Raw genomic sequence first — 24,729 nt, 5'->3', positions numbered from 1 at the left:
ACGTCTTTGTCTTTATCTTTGTTTACGAACATTTTTTTTAATGCCCCATATGGCCGTAAGAGTAACTTCAGTACGAGTATATAAAGTCAATTTGTCCGTCACCCTCAATCTAATTTTTCGTTAGTTCATTAGCTCATTAGCTTGTTAGTAAACCGGAAAAAACCAGTCCAAACGGGAGGAAAGATAAAGAATTTATTATTATTACCATTTTATCATTCATTTTTCTTTCATGTTCTTTTTTTTATTTTCATTAGTGCTTCTTATAAATTACACAAACTCATTGGGGTAACCTGTGCCAAGGGCGTTCTCCAATTTACTTTTTTGTACAAATGAGAATAAATTAGTAAAGCAAAAATGTTGATAATATTACACAATGACAGGTAATGCCTAGACTTCCATATTGTTTTCACTAAAATGTCCCTCTCTATTGAAATACGTTTATCTTAATAACTCTCTTAGGGGTTAAATCCAGGCTACAAAAAATTCTAAATACTGTTGATAATTTTTAATACTTTAAATTAAATGACGTGCTTTGAAATTTTAAATGAGACTTGCAATATCACTCTAATGATCGAAAATATATTCTACCTTATGATAATTTTGACCGATATAGCGAAGGCTTTTGCATTTATTAAAATTCTTTAGCACGTATATCGGGAAAATTAGTACAACCTATGTTTCTCAAGTTAAAATAAAATCTTGGAGTCTCACCAGATAAACTGGCGTAAAATTCAAAACAAAGGTTATTCAAAATATGCATATTTTATACCTTTGGAGAAAATTTATCCGAAATCGCATAAAAAAATGCACATACCCTATTTACATGTCAATGAAAATATAATTATTATGTTCTAAATTGAAAGAGTCGAAAAAGCATCCGGCGCGCGGCGATCTGGGTTTTTTCCACCAAAAATACCTTTCAAGTTTAAAATCGTTAAAAGATAATAAAACATACGATTAGTGCGTCTACCCGCTGTACAAAAGGTCCCAAGTTCGATTCCCAACGTGGTCAACATGTTGTTTTTTTTAATGTCTTTTTACATTAATTCCGCATGTCGGCACTGTGCGTGAATTAACCACTGAGTCGTCTCGCGCACTTGCAATGTTTCCAAACCTGCAAAATCCGAATCAGATTAGACAACACAACAGACCGGTTTTCTTTCTTGTAAAAAATTGCCGACGACGTACTCAAAACTATAAAATTAACATTAATCAATTTGTACAAAGTTGCTTGTTCCAAGATTATAATTTTTTAATGTAGGGTAAATATATTTTTAGCGCGTTGTCCCCAGTCTTAGGACTAATGCTTTGAATAACCTCTTTAGTATCAATTCATCACCATACGTTATATTTAATTTACGGGAGAGTGCTCACATAATGTAAAATTACCATCTGAAATTGTCATGGGTTGGATAATGGGTGAAATTTGTCGGATTATACCGCCATTTTGAGGTTACGCTGCGCACGTTGAAAATTGTCAGCATATCCCACAAATTGCCTCATCGATAGATGATGAAAGACTGACGCAACTATCCTGGGATTATGGTGAAGATTATTAGGATCCACCCAGGATGCAGGATGAGCAAGATGAAATCATTGGATGGGCGATTTTTTACAAATCCTCGACATAGCGAACTTTCCATACTTTTAAAAGCAAATTCTAGATAATCATTTAAATAACTTTCTATACTTATTTTTTTTTTAAACAGGATTTAGATTTAAATTTAACTTCCTGAAGATTTACCTAAAAATATTAATTTGTATTTATATTATTATTTGTATGAAAGTCAGTATATTTTTATAAACAAAACGCAAGTTAGTAGTAACATTTTAAAAATATTAAGGTAGTGTAATTTTATCAAAATGAAGTATTATGTTGTGCAATCCACTAGCTTTTTTTGACCGATAATTTATTTATATTTTATGATATAATTTGTTCATAAAATGGTTTTCACGTCTTTTTCACTTTTTATTACAGAAGCCTATTTGAAATATAAATGAGATCTATTTTAAATGTTAATGACGTAAAGAACGCGAACTAATTGTTTGCGGTCATTCCATTATCTTGTTTCAATCATATGATGTCGGTATGATAAGTAGGTAGAATATACCGAGGTAAGATACAAATAGTACAGAAGTTAAGTATACCGTCTCGATATATACAGATGAAGATAGCGTTCATAATCGAGGCACAGGACTTGAAACGACTTAGTTAATAAACCGATAGTATTGACAATTTTATCATTTACATAATTTTGAGTTTATCCAAATGTTTGTAGACAAATACTGGATTTCTTCCTAGGAGGAAAAATCCAGTATTTGTCATCCCCTATTGAGAGTAACATTACATTGCCACAGAGATGCAGAATATTTAAAGAAAAGAACGGTAAAACCGATTAAAAAGTATTACTCGGCTCAACAACTCAAAATAACGCTTAGAACGTTAAAAATACCCGCCGATAGAGTCTAATACCCGTATGCAGAGACAAACCTTAAGGTGAGGAAAGTACATTCTATTGTCTTCACCTTCGGGTTATTCTCTGCATTTGAAATTAGAATGTACTTTCCTCACCTTAAGTTTTGTCTCTGCATACGGGTATAATTTTAAAAACATTCTATTGTCTTCACCTTCGGGTTATTCTCTGCATTTGAAATTAGAATGTACTTTCCTCACCTTAAGTTTTGTCTCTGCGTACGGGTATAACTGTATGAAAAAATCTCACAAAATTCTATGTTAAATACATTTTAATTATTTAAAAAAATCTAATTAAGTCTTGGAACCACTGTAAAGTGATTATAATACCACTCTTGTTAGTCTTTACGCACGATCCATTGATGTCATATGTTTATGTTTCAGCAGAACAAAAGTATGTAGATGAAAACAAACTTAGAATCTAAGTGCAGAGATTTATTTATAGAAAAACCTACTGGCCCAAGTTCAATAGCGAATCCCAGATAAACTTATTATAGGCACGTCTTTATGAACCTAGCTTGCCTACCGATAAAACAGGTTTCAAATAAATTAATATATAAAACAAATATAGCGGTTGAATTTATTCATTAAGTTTACCCACTTAGTCATAATCCACGCGGGTTATGTAATATACATTATAAACTGTTCTATGTTTAATTATGGAAATCACTTCTGAATATCATATATGCGTCCCAGGTTTTTACATAATATTTATGTTGAATTATTAAGGAATCTAACTGGCCATGAATTTATTACTAAACGGAACACAAATGATAATTCACTCTACGATTTAATGAACCTATGTTTTACATATACCTAGAAATATTGAAAGGCATTATAGATAATATCTCAATTGTTTATGCGATAAGAGATTAGCAATTAGCAAAAATTGACAAATCTGCTTTCCTTCCACTTTACTTTTATTTGCTTTTTATATAAGCGATTTTTGTATGTTTTTTTCTTTATGTATTTTTTTATTATTTAATTTAGTACTCTTATTTGGCATATTATTTATTACTCTTATTTCTTACTACAGTGTCGAGTGAGTTTCTAGAAACCATATCTCAATTATCATTTCAATTGTGTTTATATATACATATTCTTTTTCTATTGATTTCAATGATACTATTATTTCGTATATTTGATTATATATGAATCTAAATTTGTATAATTTATCTTTTAATATTTACTTCTGATTATTTTTTTAAAATTGTTATATTTGGAATTTTATTATTTATTACCTTATACCTTGATTTTCTTGATTGTTATTATATTTGAATCTAATTAATATTACTTTTTATTTTATTTTATTTTTTATTCTTAATTATTACGGTTTGACACGGGCACAGCCTAAAAAACTTTAATAAGTTCACTTATATTTAAATGAGTGTAATTTTAAATGAATAAATAAATGAATACAGAATCTTTGATTCTCCAATGAGTGTGTATTTACAAATTAGCCCTTGTGTCGAACTGTGGAACACTGACTTATAAACAATGCTTTAAGTGTGTCCAAATGTTTATAGACAGGCTGGATTTCCTTCGTAGGGAATTGTTTAGATATAAATTTGTTGCAACAGAGGGGAAAAACATTTTGAGGGGGGAATATAGAAGTCTAGTGCATATGACCTATCATTGGCTGGTTTGAGTGGCCACTTTCCACACTGTGTAACATTCACCATTCTGCCTATTTTCAAACATCCATATTTCCTCAACTCTTCCATCTGTTGACTTATGTTGTTGTTAAGGAAATGTGAATGTTTAAACATAGGCTCAATAGTGAATGTTACACAGTGTGTATAGTGGCCATTTAAACAAGCAAATGACAGATCATAAGCCCTAGACTTCCACATTCCCTTCACAAAATATTTTTCCTCTTTGTTGCAACAAATTAAGTACTGGCTTATATTTTATTTATTTATTATTTCTTACTAAACTACGTAATTTGAAAAAATACTGAACAAATATAAGAATCCTATTCACCAGATTTGCCTGTTCTGTCGAGGATAGTTAACTGCCTCCCAACGCACTCGTGTATTCCAAATGGGGAATTGAGGTTATTTTCTATTTCCCTTACTGTCAGCAATTTGACATCCGCGCTAGGTAATCAATACTTTGGATTTTTTGATTATTTATTTTTTAGTACAGAAAAGGCACGATTCGCCTATGCGCGTTTCTTAAGACTATAGTAGGTCAGGCGACAGTGAGTATTGGTATACGGGTGAGTCCTACCCAACAAACGACAGTCATAACAGAAAATAAACAGATGGAAGAATTGAGAGAATATAGAATAAAATATACAAACACACGAATAGGGAAATAAACAAACACACACAGAATGGTGAAATGATCACTTAGATCAGCCAATAACAGGTCATTAGCCCTTGAAATGCTTAGACTTCCACATTTTACCAATATAAATTAGAAAAAGTTCAACGTAAATTCTTAAGATTTACAAATTTTAAACTGTCAACTCCTCTTGAACAAATTGATTATAATAGGGAGATATCACTTTTTAAAAAAAAAGTAATAAAGGCATATAAAGTAATGTCTAATAAAAAAAACCTATTTCGCTAATTATTAGTAGCATAAAAATACTTTTAAATTTATAATTTTGAATTCCCGCAAGAACGGTGATTCCATTGGCCACGCCCCTAATACGTCACGATTCATGCTTTTTTTGCTGCCATTGAAATTTGTGTGGAAAAATTTCATGAATCTTGACGTCAGAACAACCTAGGCCAAACACGTCGCGTTTTTCTACTAACATATTTTTATTGAATTTCTTTTTTACATTTATGTATGAAAACATTTATCTACAATATTCATATTGATTTTGAAAATACAATAATTTATTCTAAATCCATTCAATATATTTTTATCGGTAATCTTAGCATGTGATATTTCCCTATAAAAACATTATCTAGTAGACGGGCAGTTAGTGATTTGATGATTTTGTTTAAAATTTGAAAAATTTAAGTAAAATTTGAAATGGCTGTTCGGACGTCCTTGATTTCACGAACCTCATAACTTTTAACGTACCTTTAACTCGAACCCGTTTGACTAACAAAACGCTATTTTATATAAACAAATCTACTAGTAATTATTATTTAAACTCGCCTATTCAGAGACTACATAAACTTGGCAGTGAATTAAGCTCTATCGATATATTTTGCTGTTCAATATACAAATTTAAAGAAAGACTATTACTAACGATAGAATAATTTATTTGGTCACTTAGCCATTTTGTGTTTGAGTCCCTATTGTTTTTATGCTTTTATTTATTTCAATTTCTTTCCATTGAATTTGTATTTTTATATTTATTTATTTTATACTCGCTATCACTTTGTAGTTTATAATTACCATATCTGTGTATTTTTTATAATGTTAAAGCCCGCTAGGGCATTTACATTGAATAAAAAAATAAAAAATAAATTTTCTCAAAAAATGTTATCCATCTCTGTTTCACCATCTTACCTGGAAAGAGGGTCCACGAATAAAGCCATCATGGTCACAGCGATGAAAACACAAGCGAGGTAGATGGCTGAGATTTCGTAGATCTCCGCATCTGGAGGTCTCTCCAGGTTGTCGTTACCGTGATTGGCCACTACACAGAAGTTGGCACCGCACAGGTTCAAGGCTTTCTCGGTGAGGGAAGTGTTCACGCTGGTTTCCCCGGGAATTGATTTGCCATGGGCTCCAGAAGACAGAACTGTGAAAAGATATTAATAAATGTTTAAAGAGGCGGGTTGATGTTAAACAGATTGTGTCGTTCGACAAAACTTTAAAAAAAATTGCTTGCAGGTAACAACAATGCCTCGGATCCATAAGCGAAAAATAAAAAATTAAAAAACTAATTAAAATTTAATAAAATATGCACCAAATTGAACAAACAGGAAAAAGAATTAGAGAAGCAGCAAAAATATTAAATATAATATTCCATATCCGTCGTTACTGAAAAAGCGTACAGCTGGGTGGCGATAACATACTTGGTTCTGGATAACATATTTATTCTACCCACTACTTGGTTCAACCCTGCCCACACATGGGGAGGAATGATCCAGTAGGTATCTTGATATATTTACTAAAATAATTAATGACTTATATGGATTACGAATTTCATTATATAATTTCACAAATGCAATCAATTATAATTCAATGCAAAATTAGTGTTCCTAATGGTCATACCTTTAAGGAACCTAAAAACATTCTAGATAGATTAATTTAATAATGATGAGTCCTTTTTCAATCCAGCGTCAAAAATGTGCAGATTATACAACACCATTGAAAACGTGATCGACATTTTTGATACTGGATTGTTAATGTTTAAGAAGGGTATACAAAATACGTTTTTTATACTGATATATTATTGTTTACATTTAATTTCATTTGCTGGTTTTGTTTTGATGCATTTTTTGTGTACGGTTTTTATTAGTATTTTATGGATTGTTTTTATTAGTTTTATATTAATGAATTATTTTTTTAACTAAATTTATTTTTATAATTTGTATTGTTAATTTTATTTAAATGCGTATTTTAAATATTTTTATTTAATTATTAATTTGTATTTTTAAAAAAATATATTTATATTTAATTAAAAAATTTATTTTGCTCATTTGATTTAAATATGTATTGAGTTAGTGTTTACATGTTATTGATGAAAAATAAGTAGCGTCTTTTTTTATTCTTTCAATATTTATGTGTAATTATTATTTTTAAGTAATATTTCATAGTCCCCGATTGATTATATTTATTATTTATTAACATAAAATGCTGCAATTAGATAACAAACCGGTGATGATAAAAAGAGATGAAACCTTTATTGATGTGTGTTTAGTGTGAACCTTGAAATTGATATAACCACAATATGGCCGATAACTTTAAGTATTTGTTATTATTTATAAGTGTAATAAGTAACTAATCAAACAAATTATATAAACTTCACGTACAAGTATGCACTGTGATGTGATCTCCGTTGAATTATAACTGTTTACATATTTCAACGAATACACATTCTGTTAAATTATTAGCATACCCGCGGTTAACACTAATTAAAGTTCATTGCTAATATTCGTATTTATGCAATTAAAATGTTGGGGTTTGCAATTTATTATTCACTCAATCATTTTTCAGCACCTTAGAACACGGAACCGACATTCTATTTTACATTAGGTACACCTATTCTCGATAATTGGTCCCCTGAGAAAGGCAGAAGAAATTATTTTGGTTTCTATTCATAGCAATTACACGGAGAACAAAATTACAACCACACACCACATGAAACTAGGACGGGTAGGCCTTTTTGCGAGAAAGTAGGACAACCGAAGATTTAAAACACTAAAATCAATAACAATCAGAACAGATAGGAAGACGAAGTGTCGAGAAAACTCACCTAAACGATCAAGCAACTAGCAATCAGTAAATCGGCCCTTACGGGTCACATTTGGCGGATCGCTTTAATTAAGATCATTTTTTGTTATTTTAGCTAATTTCGCCCTTACTGTGGAAAGCCATTTACAAATGATTAAATATATTAATAAATTACATAATTCGGTGAGTCAAAACTGTTTGGTACAGACCACTGGCGGCTCCAGACCGAAAACATTGGAAGTGCATTTCTTTACATTTTGTCAACTTGTATATTATTAAGTTCAATAATATTATAATAATATGATAAGTATGACGTGATAAACGAGTATGACAACCCGCGCATCGGAACCAGAAACGCTAAATGCGCCCAACAAAATACGCACGTTATAGTTAACTAAATTCGTACTAATATCATGTCATTACGCATGTTCAAAGTTACATTACAAACGAACTTCAAATCTGCGCCTACGTTAGCAATGCCCGGAGTATGTATATTATCTTCTCCCTCTAACGCACAATTCATCGGTATGAAGCATTGTTTGTCTCGCTTAAATGACGATTTTAGGAGATATGATATATTTCTTACAAATTCAGGGTAAAAGATTGTGCAAAACAGAATATGCGCTGGGACGATTGCGCATGCGTAGACTAACTAACTAACTAACTAACGAGAAAATCGTCCTCTAGAGTCAATTTTGCTATATCTTTTGGTGCTAGTATTGAATATTATGATGTTTACGTGTATAATATTGCAACGAATCCCTGTTTCTTTCTACCTACTTATAACATATTTTTACTACCAATAAAATTACTTTTTTTATAAAATAATAAATTAATAAATTTATTTGCACAATTTTTTACTTGGCAGTGCATTGCACTTATGCACATACAAAGGAACCGCCTCTGGTACAGACACAATAGCGAAAAAGACATTTTTAATAAAAAAATAATTATTGGGTTCAAGATTAAATCATGTATAAAAAAAATACTTTTTCAATCGATGCAACAATAGGCGTATATAGCCATAGATAGAAACATAAGACTACATAAAATTAATTTGCATTATGCAAGAATTCCAAAAAACAAACAAATATGAAAAAATGGGAATGTAAATAAGGGATTATTTTAGAAATTAATTTCCGTCTGCACTAATAAACAGTAATAATTCAAATGCATTGTTATTTTTCAGCAGCTTATCGTTTTCGATAACTTATTTCTAAATAAATTGTATTAAGGAGAATATGCAATTATCCATTTATGTTATAACAACTCCTAGAATTAGATTAATGAGTAATCACTATCAGCCATAACAATCAGCACTTTGAGCAAACGTCCTGTTATGGCTTATTGTTGTCTATTTTTATACTGTATCATAAATGTTATTTGGGTTTATGGTTAAGATGTGTATACGTACTTGCATCGCTGTTAAACATTATATTTGCCAAAGTAAATTTTCCGAAGTATGTTTCGTACACATAACTCCGAATTGTAATTTTTTGGTATTTTAAACAAAATTATAATCTACCAAAAATGCGATGGGGGTTTATTGTTGTCTCTTTTTATACTGTATCATAAATTTTATTTGGATTTATGATTTATACGTATAAACGTACTTGCATCGCTGTTAAATATTCTATTTGTCAAAGTAAATTTTCCGAATTATGTATAGTACACAAAACTCAGAATTGTATTTTTTAAAGTATTTTAAACAAAATTGTAATCTACCGAAAATTCGATGGGGGCATTGAAAGAGACTAGAATGGGAAAATCTCATATACGAGTATTTATTGATCGCAGGTTCTTTCTTTTAAAAAGCATTGTAAAGTACATTTGTTAAACTAGAGTGTCTGATAGAGTCCTAGTAGGACTTTATAGCAGCTGCGGTTGGCGGCGAGTTTTATTCCTCAAACGCAGAAAAAACTTAGTTTTTTTGTGAATTAAATTCTGTTTGATTGTTTATAATGCATGAAAAGAATGTAAATGTACATGTGATTTTAGAGTCTTCTTTACTAGGATACTTGTCCTAATTAGGACTGTACATAATTATTTGTTTTGTTTCTCGTATGTCACTCAAATGTTTTTTTATTTCTTCTATGCTAATATGCTGCACGCGGATTTCGACTTTTTTTGGAAGCCTCTTTGTTGTCTCTCAACTTAATTCTTTGAGTAAGCATATAACAGAATTTGGCAGAGAAATAATCCTTGTACTTCTGGCCAGTCTCAGACTCATAAAAGGTTTTAAATTTTGTATTCATGGAGTCCTTAAGAAATATTTGCATAATGCCTTTTTGTGCTTTAATAATTATTCACTTATGATGTGTAAGTGCATCGGACCCGCTCTCTATTAATCCATATATGTTTATGCCTAGCTAAAAACAAATTTAAAATTTTCTTTTGAAAATAGGAAAGAGCCATTTGGAGCAGCGATTTAGAATGTATGATTCATCTTTCTTTTTGTCAGTGTGTCGTATTTAAAAACAAATTTTTGTCAAATTACATAATATATTATTATATTTCACTGAATCATACTATTTTCTTTAGTTTCTACCTTCTTGGACTTTTTTCTGTTTTTATTTTTTATTTTCATACACTTTGACAGTTTTGTTTTTTATAATTCCATCTTTTTCGTAAGATTTTCGTATTTTTAATTACTATTATTACTTTTATATTCAAATCATCTCTACACATAATAAGGCTAAACATGCTGTATATGAGGTATAAGAAAAATGTTATCTACCTCAGAACAGGTATTTACTTTAGCTAGTTAGGATTATTGCCTTTATCGGTCTCGTAGCGTAGTGGTCAGCGCATTCGCTTACCATGTAAGAGGTCTCGGGTTTGATTCCCGACATGATTGACATGAAATATTTATTTAAAAATGTGTTTTTATACTCGAATTTTTCATAGTCCTTTTCGGACTTGCACTTGAAACGAAGACTGATCATCTTACCTTCATGTAACAAAAATGATCAAGCTACGGTGCAATTTGTATACCAAACAACGCCCTATGCACCATTGGGTACGGAAAGGGAATGATGAAGTGAGGATATGCAGTATTTAACCTGTTTGCTTAAATATAATTTGAATTTAATTTAGCATAATTGTAATAAATCTATTTCTACATAATTGTACCCTTTTTTTCTGTTTTGCAAACAAAACATATCGTAATATTTACCATAGTTAATAAACGCCGATTTTGTGCGCTGAACTGATCTCATATGTATTTTCAACGAGATTAGAAAAGCACACTTTTGTAAATTCATTTTTGCAAATTATAATTCTAATGCTCTTAAAGATTTTTGTACATTCAGTTTACGAACTGTTATTAATTATCTACTAACCTAACCTTTCGTTAAAACCCCTTACCATAAATGCGTTCGAAGATACACTTTAATTTCGGATACATAATATTTTTGTTTTTAAATGCATATCATTTATTTTAATTTGTCCCTGAGACTAGCCACTGACTGGTTATAATCCCTGTAAATGCCTAGATTTCCACATTCCCTTCTCCGAAATGTTCTCCGTTTCTGTTATAAAATATCTACCTCGGTAATTAAATCCAGTCATTTTCTAAAAAAAATTGGACGAACTCGAATTATTGTTCATCAATTCATTCGTTTTGTAGAATTTTTTAATTTTATCCATAATATTTATGCATTCTCATTCATTTTTTTAAAATAAGCTCTTCCGTTTTCAATTGTTCTTGGCACGGGATATCCCACTGAGGACACAGTTTTTTCTTTAATGTAATTATAAAAAAGTTAATAAATGAGTAAGTAATTTAAATCAATTAATTAAAAGGGTGCACTATCATTTTCTTGACATTTATTTGAGACTAAATCGATGATTTAATTTAATGTTTTATATTTATATTTAAATTATCATTCAATAAAAATATTTGTGAATTGTCTTTATTTTATGATACCAAAGAACTTAACCGAAAAACCGGATTTGAGTTCAAATTCAATAGAAGACAGTTGTTTTTTTTCGTAAGAAATAATTCATATAGGTACTACTCGGATATTGTCATGGTGATTGTCTTTTCTGAATTTGTTTAAAAAATATGTAATTTGAACGTAATTTTAGTCAGATCAGTGTATGCAAGCATTATTGCACAACGAATAAAGATGTTTTTTTTTTTTTTAATTGACGACGGATAAAAGGATTTTAACGCACAGTCAAGGTTTCGAGAAAAACTCGGACTAATAATTTACATACAAACACATAAAAGTTTTTTTTTGTTCCTTACGGATCTGAGTTCTATTGGCTATACTCATAAAAAATAATCACAATGAACAATGTTTCGAGTTTGCCCAAATTTGTGTAGACAAGGACTGGATTTAACTCTGGGAGCTGTTAATATTAACATATTACAACAAACATGAAGAAGGGAATAAAGAAGCAGAAGTCCTTGTCTACAAAATTTTGGGCAAACTCTAAACAATGTTGATAAATCCACCTGCTCCAAGAAGAAGTATAAAAAGTTGGAGGCATGAATTAATATCACATCGTGAGCGTAAAACTAAGGTAACTGAAAATTTCTCAGTTTTGAGGTTAAAATGCAAAACAAAAAAAAATATTTTCCACACCTAATGGTGCATAGGTCAATGCATTGGTACACCGATATCTTGATCGTTTTTGTTACATGAAGATAAGATAATCGGTCTAACGCTTGAGTAGTACCAGTTGAGGGACAATGAAATATCCTAGTTTGAAAACACCCTTTAAAATAATTATTTTATATCAACGATGTCGATAATCGAACCCGAAACCTCTTGCATGGTAGGCAAACGCACTGACCATTACGCCACGAGGCTGACTCTCTTTAATTTGGTTTAATTATATTTCTTAAATTTGTTTTCTTAAATATACCTATGATTATACATATACCTACTTCCTTCTTTTTAAATCATTTTTCGTACTTTTAAATTTTTATGTGCAGATACGGATTATATGTTTTGTACGATATGTTAGCGTGTTCATGGTACAACCGAGTATAAACTATTTTATATTTTCTTTTTTTTCGTTTACCTGCTGAATATTATTTGAAGTGTTTATTTCTATACGCGATGTATTTTTTTATATTGTAAACGGCACTGTGTGCCGTTTACATTAATAAATACATGTTTAAAAAATATTTATAATAAATCAAATTATAACTTATGCCCGTGTTAAAACTACAGTTCTGTGTGTGATATAGAGCCGCGGAGGCTATATTCGGGTAAAAGTCCCGATAAATGATGTCCAATGGAGATAAACCCGCCTCGTGATAAGCGCGTTTGGTTATTAATCTTATAGTCCCGGGTTTGATTGTTAGCAAGGTAAAAAAATACTGGTTTAAAAGGTGATTTTACACCGCAATATTTTACATACTCTTTCACCGTAAATAATAGACTTAAAGATGACCATAGATAAACTTGCTATATTATTATATTTAAATATTTTTTGAGGTGCGCTGATGGTGAAAGGATCGTTAAAAGTAAAGAAACAAAATAAATATAATGAAGCTGTTTTTATGCATAAAATAATTGAGGAAATGAAAAAAATAAAAACAATAATAAAATTTAACCAACAATTTAATACATATGAAACTAGGTGTAAAAAAAAGATATGATTACCAATAAAGAAAAACAAAATCTTAAAACTCATTGTACAAGGGATTGAAGCTATTCAATGAGTTACCCGAAGAAATAAAGAATAAAGAAAAAATCTAAATATTTCAAAATAATTAAAAAAAATACATTTTTGAGAAATTTAGATAAAAAAATTGTAATATTATTAAAAGTTTACATAAGTTAATAAGATGTTATGAACTAACTTGATAAATCAAAAATAAATACGTAAATAAAAGCAGTCAATGTATTTTTTTTATAACGCGAATCTTTTATTGAACCGATACAAAGACCCACAGTCTTTTAAACGGTTATCGGATGTCTGGAGGGAGTACTTCCTTGAAAATATTTTATAAACACAGTAAAAAAGGCTTTAAATTGGTTTTTGGCATGTGCAGATCTGATAACAATCCACAAGACTACTAGAACAAATCCGGGTGAGTGGAAGGGACTTTCAATGCAACAGTGTACTGTGGACTGGCGCCTGAAGAATGAGACTGATGACCCTATCTTCATGTTGAAATTGAAATACGCTGCATTTTGTTTACAAATAAAATAAAATAAAAAACAACCAAAAATACTTCAGCCAAATCCTTTCGAGAAACATATTTATACGGCCTTTAAGAAATACAAATAAACCAAGATCTTTATAAAGTGAATTATTCACGTATCATCATAGGATCCATGATAAATTACTCTCTGAACGTGTTATGAATATATTCACGAATTTTAATGTGTCAGTACTTGGTTATAATAGGCAGCGAAACTTTAGTTTTAAAAACAAACGTACTTATCGTTTGTACACTGAATTCATTATCCTTATACTTTTTTGCCTTATTGGTGTGAAAAAATGACAGCAAAAAATTGCCACAAAGCCCATTCTTGGAATTCTCATTAATTATTTAATTACAGTCACAACGCATCGTCAATTTTTAAATTTCAATATCGTGTCTTTTAATCATACTAAACATGGAATGAAACGTTCTGTTTAAAAAACAAAAAAATAATGGAAATATTTATCTAAGAGCATTTCAAAATTATATTGACGCAATAACGGAAAAAGTTACCAAGCGACATGACGCTACTTTACAGAAAAGACAATTAAAGTTTTTATGTTTATTTAATTAATAACAAAATCTCATAAATACATAACACAATGTATAATGTAGAAAGAAAAAAATCAAATACAGGATTTTTCAGTAATTAAAATAAACATTGCTCTTTTGTAAAGTTGCTATATGTCGATTGGTAACTTTTTCTTTTTCAACGTCAATATGAAAGCCACGGTAGCAAAAAGTAAATTATCATCATTATTTACAGTAGCTAAAAAATAGTTTGTACCTGATGGTGCATAGAGCACTCCATTAGTACACTAAATGTAGCATATAGCGATAATCTGATACTCGAATGCCTTATGCTTCAGGTGTATGTAATATTGCAGTGAAAGAACTTCCTCTACACACCCGAAAACCGTTTAAAGGCCGTGGGCCTAACGACTTTTACTTTAAAGATTTAAGATTTCATAGACCGCGATTTTAATTAAATTCAACCCAAAGGCTTTCATTGCTCTTTTCACTGTGAGTTTGGAAAATAATATGGAGGGCATATGTGGGATATTGTCATCCATCCTCATGACCATATTGCGAACGAATGGTAGCAAAAACTGTGTTTTCTTGTTATAAATTTAATAACATCAATGTATTAAATTGTTCAAATTGATTAAATGAACACAATCGAAAGTTTAATATAAATTATTGAATTAAGCGTATATGTTGTACCTAGGTACTTGTTTATGATTGAATTCCAAAATTGAAAATAATTCATTTTCAAATATTAAATTTAAGAAGGTACCAAGTTACTTTTCTATGTTTGAATTCCAAAACATAAAATAATTAATTTTTTAATACAGAATTCTTTTTGCAAATTTCAAACTCTGATATTCCAACCAACAGCGGTGCATTGTATGTGAAAATGTTGTGTTTAAAAAAGTTTGAGAGGTCAGTTAATATTATTTTATCGTAACCGAAAATCAATTTTTTTTTTAAATGCATAGAAACTTTAAGGAATGAATCTGATTGGAATCCATAAAAAAACGAATGTCGTTTGTAGACTTTCAAAACCATTTTTTTTTACACATAAAAATAACATGCTTACTATTTTTTAGTTTATGCATTCTTTGCAATTGCAGCCCTAGTGAAAAATGAAAAAAACATTTACGCTCCTAACAATTTTCTACTTAATATATTAAAAATTTTAAGAGCCATAAATATGCTCGTGGGAAAGATCTCGATTTCGCTGAAAACCGCACGTAAATCGGCACAGTAGTTATTCAATCTATCGAGGACACACATACAAACATTGCTTTTTATATTATATAGATTATAATTTAGAAAAATTACTTAACTTCGACGCCCCTCCTACAAGTCACCAAAAGATTTTTTACATAATCGTGCCGTGATTTATTTTATAGGTAACCTCGGAAAAATGTTAATTAATTTGTACTTTCAGATAAGTACAAAATATGTAAATACTATAAATAAATAACTAACTTTTCTGTGGTTCTGCTAAAATCAACTCAAACAACAATTATTATTAACCACGCGATTTATGTAGTTTTATTCTACACTTTTTTAGTATGATAGTTGCACAAAAGTTTATTAACAAATACCACAATGACATTCAGGAAATATTTCCATTATGATTTAACGGTCAAGCACTGGCCGATTCTTTTTTAAATGAATAATGCCAAAAACGGCTTCTGCTAACGCGTTCTGAAATAATGTTAGAAATACTAGTTTCCAAAAAGAGAATCTTAAATAATATTTGTAATCTGTCAGCTTGTTTTAGTACTAAAAAGGCTGATTTAGGTTTCAGATGTAAAATATAGTTTACTTTTTTGTATGTAGGAATAAGTTAAGGTAATCGGCTGGTTTCATCGTTACTAGGGCGATTTTTTTGTAAGAAGATATAAACGTTGGTGGTGATTTATAATAAATAACAATTATATTATTTATTGTCGTATAAACATGGTTACTATAAAACATTATTATCGAAAGTCAAATATAATGGTAAGCTGTACAAAATCGCTTATTTTGGCGATTTGCCCCTGATACCTTATCGCCTGAAGGTTGGTTAAGTCAAGATCCTAATTGTAAAAGTTGTAAAACAATCATTATCATCATCATTCTCTCTCTGCTTCCTGGTTGGAATCCACGGTGTCACATATCCTCAAAATGCAGTATTTTACTGTTTAAGGCCCTAGCGAGGTGCCGCAATTTGCATCCATGGAAGAGAATAAATGTAAAATAATAAAACATATTTTTAACCAAAAAAATATTGTCTTCACACCCCTGGTCTTCCCTTCAACTAGAAGCTAAAACGCAAAACTTTTGGAGTTTAAAAAGTTTTGTCATTTATCAAAGCATTACTTTCGTTTTCATATTGAACAGGATAATGTTATAATATATACATTTTTTTAAAAGAAATAACCCACTAAACCTCTATTTTGAGGCATCTCAGCAGGTGGGATAGAGGGAATATGGAAGTAGATAATGAAAAATATACCACAACACCCAGATCAAATGAGAAAAAAATCTGTATTTTATTTTTTTATTGCAACTGGCGGAAATCGAACCCGCGACGCCAGTTTCACAGTTGGTCGTCTATCCAGCTGCGCCACGGCGGCTATAATCATTAAGTCTGTGCGCTAGAGGTATTAATTAAATATAGCACTTTCCAAACATCGAATAGATAAGTTCAGAAAAAGCTTCCACGTGCCACACGCAACGAGGAATTCGAAAATATCCAGTCCCGCTTATTCCACGTGCCTATCGCTTTTCTTCGGAGGCTAATCTTACAAAAAAAATGCAGAACTCCTTCATTGCATTCCCTACTTAATTTCATACATTTATTTAACATTAACCCTAAAATATTTAAATTAAATGAACATTAATAATACTGCTATTATAGTTCACAAGAAAATAATTAATCTGGAGTAGTCTTGCAAAAAAAAAAAAAAACAATTCTTAGTCTACAGGCAGAGCTCTTGAAATTTAACAATTTTCTGCGTTTCCCGGAGAAACATTCAACAAAATATACGAAATATTTGTGAATACTTGGGTAGAAGCAAGCATTGTCGACGAACTCGGAAGGCATCCTCCATATGTGGCCCAGTCAACCGATTCGCCTCCTTGAGGCCAGTAAGTTGTCAACGGAAGCTGCTGCATCCGCTATCTTTTTTACGTTCCTTACAGTATCAAACAACCGACCTGAATTCATTTGAGACAGCAAAATATTTTAAAAAATAGCTGTTTTGGGTTGCGTCCTTAGTATTCTCCTTCATACAGAGTATTTGTTTAGCTAAACAAGTTTTTGGGAGGAGAAGGAATATTTCTCGATTTGGTCATTAATTTATTCATTCAAAAAGATGATTGTAACGAACGGTACAAGGACGCAGCATTGTCGAACTTCGGTGGTGACCTCAATGTAATCTGTGACATTATTCATTCTTGTCCGGCATTTGCGACCCGAATAGAAGGCTCGGATAATTTTTTAAAATATTTTTTTATTTGTACATTTTATCATATATACAATTTAAATTCACTTTGCCCAGCTAACAAGGGTATATACCCCGTTCTAAGCTAGGCAATTACATTTTAAAACATGATAATAGTTTACAAGTTAATATAAAGCACAGACTAATAAAATATAAACTTACTCGTTTACACATTTTGATGCGTATACATACACACATACACATACACACAAATATACACATATACACAAATATACACATATACATATAAACACATATATATATATACATATATACACACATATATACATATATGCCTACACACACATGTACATACACCCATGCGTATACACATACATACATTTATAAAACATAGACAATTTATTTATAATGCGAAATTTCACAATTGTCATTCGTTTATACATTTTTTAGTTTGACTGGTTTTATGTACCTACTCGTACGAGCAACAGGACTCATGCTCCCATACGGTTCTTCTATTTTCCTTAGAATCGGGTTGTGGTCCCACGGCTAGTGCCTCAGACTCACGACTCAAAGGTCCGTGATTCGAATCCCATCATACCCCAATTTGATTCCAATTATTTTATAGTGGGTTATTTACAACTCGTTGAAAATGACTCTCAAAATGCAATATTTGGGTTAATCCTTAGAATGCAAATATTTATTTTTAAAAAAAAATACAGGCTACCTACGAAGATACTTTAAATGTTCATATACTATACATATACACATTTAGGCACATAAATGAACGTAGCTTTGTAGAAAGCAGCCAGCCGTAGAAAAATGAAACTGAGATAATAGCACTTTTGTGAAAATATAAAATATACAAAGGGTGAATAATCAAATCCGCTCAACAGTTGGAATGTTTTTTACTTTAACAAATGATAAATGACAATGAATACATTTTTTTTACTTTAAGACCAAAAATCTTACTATATATTTGACCAGTTTTAATGTTTTAAAGTACCGAAAGATTTGTTTTAGTGCTGTTGGTGTATTCTGCAAATTGAGAAACGCTGTTTTTGTTATCGACACCATTTATATTTTTTTTAAATAAAAAAATAAAAAATACTATTGAAATGTGCGGATCAAATACTTATTTCAACAAACAGGAGACTGTTAAGCTTATTCTAAGGTTCTTCTGTAAGTAGAGTGTTGTGCATTTCAGCATTGTAAGAATTGTGTCTCTGCAATCACATTCTTTTTACCTTCATGCAACGAAAATGATCAAGTTACGCTGCGATTCGTGCACCAATGCAGTGCCCTATGCACCAATGAGTGCGAAGAGGGAATGATGATATGGTGAGACTATAGTTTTGGTTTCGGCCAACGATCGGCTGAAACCGAAGCTCGTAATTTTGGCGAAACTGTCCGAAGCCGAAACGTTTGTCGGTCACTAAAAAGACAATACAAATTACGAATTCCATAGGTACTCATGAAATATATAAACTTAGTGGTCTTCTGAAAGTCAATTACAGTTTGCTGAGTTATTGTGCCTTGTGTTGAGGGTATTTATCGCTGACGCCTCAGACCGCATTTCAGTGTCCGTCATCTGATGTAATATTGTGAACGAGAACGTCAAGCAAGATAAAGGGTCGCGGGTCGACACAAAAGCAATTCATAGGACAATAACTCAAGAAATTGCAATCAGCATCTTAGAGGTGGAAACCTGAGTCCAAGATTATATATTTGATGGGCGGACTAGGAGTAAAACTGCATTTTTGTTCATTTTGTGATTTATTTGCGAAAATGTTCCTTGTACCTGCCTGCATCAATGGTATTAACAGTACACTTCTATGATTACTCAAAACATAAATAAACAAATTGCTTATAAAACTTTAGTTTTAATAAAACAAGTATGCATATTTGTGTCATATTTTCAACGGCACACACAGTACAAAATGGCCTCAGTAATAAGTAGACTCATTTCTATCAAAATTACTATAAATTATTAATAACATGTTGCCATTTATAATTATATAAATTTTTTTGCATTCCATTTTTTGACATGTATAAATTTTTACTATTTATATTTTTCTATTATTATTTTGTAAATGGTTTTGATTATTTTGTACATTGTTTATGTTTATGAATGTTTTCGTTTTATATATAGAGAGTCCCGACTTAACACGGGATTTTCGAACAAGTCGGGATATAATAAAGTTAAAATTGTGCTCTATTATAAAATGGTGTATTTTGTGCATTAAATAAATAAATAAATAAATGAAAATTCATTGAGCAGTACAAATAGTATAAGTTAGTTGTAGTAGTATAAGTAGAATTATTTCCGTCCCATTTTTATTGGTTCAATTTGTATATCTGGAATATTTCTATAATTTTAACATATTACTTGAATTTTGTTGTAACACAAATGAAATCATCTGTAAGTAATAACTCATTTTGCAAAATATGAGTTCTGTAGCTAAATAATTAGGTCTATAATAACATTTTTTGCTCTTCCAAAAAGTTGCACTTTTGCACTTATACTATTATGTCCGCCCATCAAAGATATAGCTCATTGTATTCAGGTTTTAAGATTTTTTCCCTAGAAAAGTACATTTCTGCCTTCTATATTCGAAAACCTTTATGTAAAATCTTTAAAATAACTTTATATAAAAACTGTGTTACTATACGCACTCAAACATTATTCTCTACTTTCAATAACTTCTTTCACAAATACAAGAGTTACTAGATACTCCACCCTGATGATGCAAAAAAAAATAATAATATAACCTTCGGTCAAAGAGGATTAGCCTACTACTCAGTTAAAGTGTACAATCTACTTTCATTATCCATAAGAACAATTAGTAAGTACTTTCAATATAAAATTGCTATTAAGAAATGGATAGTGGAGGTGGGTTGCGCATGGATCGATGAGTGGGTTAAGCCAAATAGATGTAGATGCCTAGACTTCTATATTAGCTTCTCTAAAATGTTCTTCATCTCTGTTGTAATATTTTTATATTAACAGCTCCCGGGGGAGTTGAATTTAGTCATAGTCGACAAAAATTAGGATAACTCAAAATATTGTTGTTAAATAAAACTAAATTAAAGATAATTATAAACTAAAAATCTAGTAGCTGCAATATTGCACAATACATAACAAACATTGAAAGGATTGAAAATATTCAACAATTTTTTTATTAAATACTTAGATAATAACAACAATAAAACGCCTTGCACTAACAGCTGCTAAACTTAATTGATTTTTCACTCATGAAAATAGACGCACTGGATCTAAATTATGGTATTAATATAAATTATTAAATTATAAAATAGACTCTTTTGACCTACTCCCCAAAATTAATCTTAATGTCCCCTTTCGCGTGGCAAGAAATAAGTATTTATTCCATCTGCCAGTCTGTAGGATTAACTATTCACAACACTCTTTTCTCTATCGTTCTTGCTCAAATTATAATGCGTTTTTCTCATCTATTGATATATTTTACATGCCCCTTAATTTATATAAAAATAAATTAAGAATAATTATTTCTGGCTGCGATACGCTCCCACTTGCTATTTGATGATACTCACGCTTACACACACCTGAACACTTACTCCCACACAAATACTCACAAACACACATCTACACTTACTCTCATACAAATACACTTTTTTGTTGTACCACAATTTAATATGGATGATTTTTTATTTAAAAACTTCGCTGGTTTGTCTTTAAACTGTATCTTTTTATGTCATTTTATCATTGTTGACAATTTGTTTATGTAAAATAGTTTATAAAAAATATAAAAAAGTTGCATCCTGGATTACATCGTTCCTAAAGGAATATCGATCCGTGAGTAAAACTGTTCGGCCTCGTAGTGTAATGGTCAGCGCGTTCGCCTGCCATGCAAGAGGTCTCGGGTTTGATTCCCGACATGGTTGATATAAAATATTTATTTAAAAGGGTGTTTTCAAACTAGAATATTTCATAGTTCCTGGACTGGTACCTAGAGTGTTAGACTGATCATCTAACCTTCATGTAACAAAAATGATCAAGATACACTGCGATTGATATACCAATGCACCATTAATAAATAATAATATTATTTGGCTGATTTAAATGGCGCCATTTTTGTAAAAAATCACTTCAAGGGCGCTTTACAATTGTATACCTAAACTTACATTCTAACTAAACTAAAGTGATATATTATATTTCCAGATTTAAAATTGAGGGTATGATAGTCTAAAGAAGTGGGATTTTAGTTGGTTTAATCTGAACTGACTGGGACTGTCGATGATTCGTAAGTTTGAAGGCAATTGGTTCCAGGCAGAGGGGCCAGTGATCTCCAAATCCGGAGCGCCGGATTTCGACAAGTTTTCCCCTTCCTGAATCAAATGCTGACCTAAGAATAGATTTTCTTCGACATGTATTTTCCCGAATACAAAGGTCCGATAGGTATTTTGGAGCCATTTCATGAAGGGTTTGAATACTGTCCAGCAAAGCTTGTATTTTATTCTCTCTGGGCTTTTTAAACAGTGAAAATATCGAAGATGTTGTGCGGAATGGGAATGATGATGATGATGATGATGAGTAAAACTAAAAAAAATATCTTTTCTACGGGATTCCGAATCTGAATTTGACAAAATGTTGACAAAAATGCTAGATACTGCACTTTTCATAAGGACGGTAGATTTAATATAGCGCAATTTATTTTAAAATCACATCAAGTACGCTGGTATTTGTTTTAGAGTTAAGACGGGTTTTCAGTAGTTGTATATTTAGACAAATAGATATTACAAGACATGGATGTCATTTTCGAGGGTGATATTAAGTCTAGGCATTAACGAGGCTAATGACCTGTCATATGCTGGTTCAAGTGGGCACTTTACACTTTGTGTAACATCTACGTTTCTGCCCATGTTTGAACATCCAAATTTTTTTATTTATGTAAAAAAGCTGAATTCTTTGTTGATGTGTATGAGATTCTAACAAATTATTTCACCCACTAAAGTACTAAACGGTTTTTAAGCGTCTCAGTTTTTAAACTTTTGAAGCTTGGACTAGAGGGAGGGAAATTATTCTTATACCGATAAAGAGTCAATGTTAAATATTTCTAGTATACAAAAACATAGAACTAATATTGATTCCATAAATATGTTCGGCATACTAAATCATCATTGAGATAAGTAAAATTATTTCAATATTCCGACTCGTAGGTTGAGAAACAATAAAGTACTGTTCGTCGATCAGCATATAACAAAATATGGGCTTTATTATCTAATGACCCGTCTTATTGTTTACCCAAGACAAGATCTGAACTTTTTTGGTTGGAGTTTACAACGATTTAAACGAGCACTCAATAAATAGTCCAGATCTTGTCTTGATGTCCCTTGTGTTTGTCAATGCTTCTTTTCTTTTTTAAATATATTTTAAACTATTCTTTTATTGTTTTATTTAAAATATTCAAATTGTATACATGGACAATGCCCGTTAGTAAATAAATAATCAAAAATATTTTAAGTAGCAACAAGCACGAGTATGCTGTAAAATGTTTTTTAGATAATTTTTATAGAGTTTATAAATTATTGTCGTGGGGTGAATATTTAACTTGAATAAAATATGACAATTTCGAATAACCAGGGAAACTAGTGTCTTATTAAAAACCCAAGACCTCTTGCATGGTAGGCAAATGCGCTGACCAATTTACCAAGAGGCCGACAAATATATTAAAAAGATATTTTTTAAACGTAATTAAATTAAATTATTTTAAAATATTTGCATACAACCACATACTAACATTTCTATATCAAACGGTTTCAATACATATCGTATCTTCATCAGGACACTAATTACACAAACATGTCAATCGTACTATATGCCTCTGTGGGGTTTCTATATTAGTGTGTAGTTAGTGTCCTGATGAAGAGATGGGGATAACCAAAAAATATTTCCTAACATTTGTTTGAATATTTGACCACAAACTAAATCTGTCAAAGATCCTTTTACATAAATGTATAAGTAGATCGTAATAGAAATAATGGACCCCGCTTATGCGAAAAATAAAGTTATAAGGCTTACTAGTGCACAAAAATGTGATTTAGCCTTAGAAACTTAATCTACACTACATGTAATCGAAACTAAAAAAATGATTTATAGTACAATAACCAAAGACTATATTTACTTGAATGACACTAAAATGTTTGAAAAAACAAACCCGGCAATTATATTATATTTGTTTGATTTTAAAACTCACTTTTCATTTTTGTCATAATAAACAGAATAACAACGTATATTATAGTAAGTGCTTCTACAATTATTTATATCGTTTATTAATATAAAATAATTATCGAATGTACACATACAATTTTTCTTCCAATATTCCCGATGTAAAATGTTGTATTTTATTTTTCTATATTTTACTTTAAGTCGTTTACGAAATATCATAACGGCCTATACTTAATTTTATACTGGACGAAAATATATTTAAATCCTTCTCCTGTAAAGTCGTATTTTGTGGGTTTATTTATTTCTGCACCACAACAGGCGAGGAGGCCCAATTACATTGGTGAATTACATCACAGAACATCCAGGCTTGAGAAAACTCACATTAAAATTTTTGTGTTCTCACCAGGAATCGAACCCGGAACCTTCCGTGTGTGAGTCAAGCGTCTTGACCCCTACACCACGGAGGCCGCCGGGTTACGATATTATACGTAGGTGGTTCCGGTATACAAACTCATACATTCATTCACATAAACACACATATACATACAAT

General features: G+C 30.8%; 1 protein-coding gene across 2 annotated transcripts in view; it reads right to left on the bottom strand.

Moving 5' to 3' along the window:
- LOC148284718 (UNC93-like protein) overlaps positions 1 to 24,729 on the bottom strand; it is a 204,983-nt gene that overhangs the window by 42,076 nt on the left and 138,178 nt on the right. For both annotated transcript variants that reach the window (XM_088236843.1, XM_088236837.1), the window contains one exon: positions 5,951 to 6,185. In XM_088236843.1, the coding sequence (XP_088092969.1) occupies positions 5,951 to 6,185 (235 nt within the window). The remainder of the gene's footprint in view (positions 1 to 5,950; positions 6,186 to 24,729) is intronic.

This window comes from Micrasema longulum, unplaced genomic scaffold (assembly GCF_059751315.1).
Source record: "Micrasema longulum isolate JH-2025_06_02 unplaced genomic scaffold, ASM5975131v1 h1tg000097l, whole genome shotgun sequence".
Classification (NCBI taxonomy): Eukaryota; Metazoa; Arthropoda; class Insecta; order Trichoptera; family Brachycentridae; genus Micrasema; species Micrasema longulum.
This window is presented reverse-complemented; position numbering and strand designations above follow the sequence as displayed.